A 5,354-nucleotide genomic window follows, 5' to 3' on the forward strand; every position below is an offset into this window, starting at 1 on the left:
TGATTGACCAGTGCAAGTCTGTAATACACCTATGCCTGGTCTGACTCCCTAATTAAATAAAGTTTCATTTTCTAAAATTTTTTTACGGCACTAGTGGCTCGTTTTTTGGACAGTATGCTGACATGAAAGGGGCGTCGAGTACTAGGCCTCAGTACATGGGTCGTGTGCGCTAACCACAGCGCCACCGAAGCACGCCCGTTTCATTCGTAAAGCTTGATTGCTTTTCCGTTTGTAAAAGCAATAATTTGTCTTCTCTTGAATGTGAAACGTATTTATGATTTGTATAATGTAAACAGAAGCTTTTGGTAACTATGTCAATATCAAAAAAAAAAATCATAACACCTGATACTTTGGCACTTTGGACTTTTTTCTGTGTTGTGTATGATACCTATTTTATGATGGGTAACATATCATTGACAAAGGTTAATTGGTTACTTTTAATTGCCCTTAGATATGTGTGTGTTCATGGTTATTTGTCATATGTCTTTTTATTCTCTATGATGGACAGGTGGTCATAATCTGTGGATTACACCAAAGTCACAATTTCAGTTGAATTGGACACCATTACTCTCTCAGCCGTGTCAGATAATATACATCTTTAAAGCTGAAGGAAAAGCGTGCATGTTTTTCATCTTTATTTTTTATTAAATATCTAAAATAAAATACATGCATTTGTATTCAGCACCCCTGATCTACAACTTTCTGAAACTACACTGAGCTATGATTACAGCCACAAGGCTGCAGGAGCATGACAACTGTCAATTTAAGATATTTTTCCAATTTTTCTCCTTTGCAAAAGAACTAATGCACAGTCAGCAGGCCTAGGACAGACACTCGTTTGGTTTTAACTCCGATTAAGCCATTCTAATAAATTCATATCTAGTGAAGTGAATGAGACATTCTCCCACTAGAGTTGTGGATCTCTACAGCTTCTGTGCCGATTATCAAAACACTCTTTAACTTAAAGAGGTTGAAACTGATTTTTGAAGATTGGGTGCAGTGGTGTGATAAATTACACATTCTGTGACACAAAATAGTTTTTTGCAACGTATCTAGGAAGGAATGAAGCTGTGTAAAATTCAAATATCTGCTGAGTTGATCAAGATGTTGCTTAATTGCAAAAGGGCTCGGAGGTTTTTTGGAGGTGTTAGCCCGCTTCTCTAGCTGTCAGCTGACCAGGCAATTGACAACTTATTCCAAGCAGATTTTCTAGCTTCCCCTAGCTTCCACCAGTAAAAAAGAAGTTAAACACATGTATACTTTAGTTGGATTAAATCTAGCGGTTAAGGTTTGATTTATTTTGATGTGTAATTTATCGCTAAGCAGATCTGTTTGACTTAGATTAATGTTAAGCTGAACAAAAAGGATTGTTTTAATAAACTTTAATGTCTGGATAGATATACTGTAGAGGATATTAGGAAATCAATAATTTACCTTTGTCGCATGCCTGATATGATGATATAACTGCCAGAGTTATTCAAAGATTAAATCAATAAAAATCAAAATTAGGAAAGTTTTTACCCCATTGCCATAAGTGGCACCGTTGTCGTGGAACAATCTACTTTTTAATGCGATTAATATGCAAGAGTTAAGAGTTCTCATCATCACTACCTGCTGGACTGGAGCTGTAGTGCAACAATTATGAAAGCCTTCCTATACATCGTTAGGCTGATGAATACAATGTCCAAGGCGTTACACAGCACTGGAAATGGAGAGCGAAAAAATAACCAGGTTTTTGTTGTAACAGATTAAACCAAAAATCACTCAAAAATTTGGTAATAAAGTATCTTACGATGTTTGGTTCTTCTAATACAATAACCCCTGGTGATAAAGGTAAATAGATTTGCAAATATTAGAGTTTTAAGAAGGGGCTGTTTATATGCAATAGAAGGAAATGCCACGAATGAGCAATTCCCACGTACAGCTTTTATAGGTAGTGTTCTCTGTGACAGGTTCTGGTGGAGGTGGCGCGGAGTTTGGGCGTCAAGTGCCACGTGCGAGGGACCATGCTGACCATTGAAGGACCCCGTTTCTCCTCTCGGGCTGAGAGCCTGATGTTCAGGCAATGGGGCGCTGACGTCATCAACATGACCACCGTCCCAGAGGTGGTCCTCGCCAAAGAGGCTGGCCTGTGCTACGCCAGCATCGCCATGGCAACAGACTACGATTGTTGGAAGGAACATGAAGAGGCGGTGAGTGGCAAGACATGGCTGAGAACTGTTTTCAATTTTTGTTGTTTCTTGGCTTTTGACTCTGGGCAAAAAGGGTTGTGCAGATGTGTCCTGTCTGGTGTTTTGCACCAAGAGTTTCAGCCAAGTCAGACTCTTGGCTGAATTTTGTTTCAATGCTGTTTTAAATCAATCAAAGATGGAGCCAATCTGTGTTTCTAGATGGTCGTTGAGGTCTATCTACTGTAATAAAAAAAGAAGGATAAAATGTTTTATACTTTTGCTGTACACTATAATAACCTTTTGTGCTTTAAACATCTAAGCAGTCAACGATATGAATAGAGCTATACTAAATGCCGGTTTCTGCTAATATTTTTGACATTTTATTTTTTGAGATCTTGAAATTTCTCAGCATTGGTAACATCAGATAGTTTCACTTCTCTGTTCTGTCAAAAATGGACTGAGACTTCTCAAGTATTCACAGATCTTTTGTGTGCCATTTGAACATTGAGCTTAACCTATTCGATATCTGACTGACTCATTAGGATGCTATGTAGCTGTGGTTGAGCTGCCTTTTTAATGTCGGTTGGAGGACTGGGTCAACACCTTTGAAGTGACAGACCAGGATGGTGGCCCTAACCTTTTGAAATTGAAGGCAAAAAAATACACATGTATTAAAAAGAGTTGTTTAGGAAGTGGTGAGTGTCGGGGGACTGGATTTTTTTAAACTTACAGGAAAGACACCATGGTGGTAAGTTTCTTTTCCAGTAGAAGGAGACAGTGCAGCAACACGTGGGGGATGGGCAGTTGTGTGCTACTTTCTGATCACCAGGTGGAGTCTTTACTCAGACTGGTGCTTTCACTGAGTTTACAATGCAGCCACGGGAATTATAAACGGGTATTATGACTATAAACCTTCAGTTTCCCTAGTTAACCTGTCCAGTTTTCCAGGTTTGGAAATCTACATGACAACAGCAGCTCCCTTATAAAACAGTAAAATATGTCCCTTTATTGGAAGCTAGTTTACTAAGGTCTAGAAACCGACGTCCATTTATTCCCCCAAACCTACTGATGGCAATCTCTCCTGAAGCTGAAATGAAAGCGGTCATTACAAAAATGCTGAATGTGGTCAGCCTCTTTCACTTTACTTTAGGGCTTATAAGGAAGCTGGCCTACAGAATGATGCACAGCTGTTCATTACTCAGCATTTTCCTTTTATTAGCACAGCTCTGTGCTGTAAGTCCAACGAATAAAACGATTATTTTACAATTATATCCCCGTGTCCCATGATAGACGTCACTTTTAAAGGCTGGATATGGTTTAATTGCAAGGCGGGTTGGAAATCATTAACTGACTCCTCTCGTCTGCAGTTCTGTTTACAACTACTTTCCTGATCACAGTTTCTATTACTTTTAATATTTCCTTGTGCAAGGTGTTGGTAAATCCTTGTGGTTTTGCACAGTTTTGTATTAGTTGTATGATATTGAGCTCCCAGAAGTCTGTAGTGTCTGTGGGTTCCTAAAGCTTCCGGCGTGGCCTCTTCTGTGGCAGCCACTCTCCTTAAAGCAGTTCATACATTGCTTGTGTGTGGGCGAATTTTGGCTTTATTTGTCTCGAATCCAGCTAGACTCAACTCTACTTCCGAGTTCCTGCAGCTGACCTCTTCCCCCTCCTGTTGCAAAACCCTCGCCACATCCTTCCGCCCCCCCCAATCACTCCGTCTCAGCCTCATCCTACCTCGTAGCCTCTCCCTGTTTGCCTCCCCCCTACTCACCCACACTCAGCTCAGCCTGCCAGCCTCCGGTGGAAGCCCTGCCAGAGGAGGTTGAGTCACAATGAGTCATGAGCTTCACTGTCTTCGTGCTATGAAACTCCACAAAAACACAAACCTATTCATTAAGCATGACATAAAAAGGGAGGAAGGAGGAGGAAAGCACCGGATGGGTATAGCAGCAATGTGTGTTTGTACTTAATGCTCATTACATCATCTTCAGACTTCCACAACTGATATGATATGTTGATGTTTAAAAGATAATTTCCTAAAAATAAAAAACAGGGTCCATGAACACATTTCAGATAATTCCTTGTGAGATATTTTCTAAGATGCCTAGAAAAATGTATGTAACAGAGAGTCACCAAATAATCACTAGTGTTGAAACGTTCTCACCTGCAGGTTCAAGCAGGTGCAATTTGTGTTTCCAAACTGACGATAAGAGTTCCCTGCTATTTTCTTAGCAGTTTAAGAAGAAAAACTAAAGGCTGACGGTGACGATAGATATTTCTTTAAGCCGTTGATACTTAAATGTATATTTTCTATTCACTTTATTTTTATAGCTCAAATTCAAAACCTATTTTTTTCCCCCAGCGTTATATTGCCATTACACTGTGGATAGTACAGAGAAACGGAATTAACTCTCTGCATTAAACCCATCCTTATGGGGAGCACTGGGCTGCCATTGTGTGGCGCCCATGGAGCAGTGTGGGGTTAAGGGTCTTGCTCAGGGAGCCATAGTGGCAGTCTGTGGGAGTGGGGCTTTAACTCAAAACCTCCGGATTCCGAGCTCTATGTCCTAACCAACAGGCCGCAACTCCCCACTAACACATGTCCTCTCAAGGCACTTTACAGAGGCAATTCAACCAGATCATATAGTCAGATTGGTTCAAAGTTTTCTATCTAAGGAAAACAAGCTGATTGCTTTGACTCAACAGCAATCCCTTACACCTAGCATGCATGTATATGCATGCATACAGTTATGCATACAGTTAGTCACAGCAAGAGAAACAGGACTATACTGAAAAACATGCCAAGCTCCAACATCTATAAGCAAAGGTGTTGATGGCAGCAGTACAGCTGATATTTCTCTTCAATATGTGAAATCTGGTGATTATTCGGTATGTGAACATTTAAATGACTGGAGGGAATTGCCTCATTTATGCTCACATAATTCTCTTGCTGCAGAGAGGTGTGTTAAACTACGACTCTGCTTCATGGTCTGCACCATGTGTTGGAAGTGTTTTGGAAGACTAATAACAGGTCAGATTCATAGAAAGAAGAGCTGCACCATCCATAGTGGGATGGATGCCGTCTCTCCGAATCAGACCAGGTTTTCCCCAAAAGGATTGCCAATTATCAATGTAGCCCACATCGTTTTCAGGACACCACCTGGACAAGCAGCGTTTGAATGT

General features: G+C 40.5%; 1 protein-coding gene across 1 annotated transcript in view; it reads left to right on the forward strand.

Annotated features, from left to right (window-relative positions):
• Positions 1 to 5,354, forward strand: part of mtap (methylthioadenosine phosphorylase) — a 30,973-nt gene that overhangs the window by 14,599 nt on the left and 11,020 nt on the right. The window contains exon 6 of the mRNA XM_015392217.1: positions 1,953 to 2,192. Within this exon, the coding sequence (XP_015247703.1) occupies positions 1,953 to 2,192 (240 nt within the window). The remainder of the gene's footprint in view (positions 1 to 1,952; positions 2,193 to 5,354) is intronic.

The sequence above is a fragment of the Cyprinodon variegatus genome, unplaced genomic scaffold (assembly GCF_000732505.1).
Source record: "Cyprinodon variegatus isolate N-32 unplaced genomic scaffold, C_variegatus-1.0 Scaffold579, whole genome shotgun sequence".
NCBI classification, from domain to species: Eukaryota; Metazoa; Chordata; class Actinopteri; order Cyprinodontiformes; family Cyprinodontidae; genus Cyprinodon; species Cyprinodon variegatus.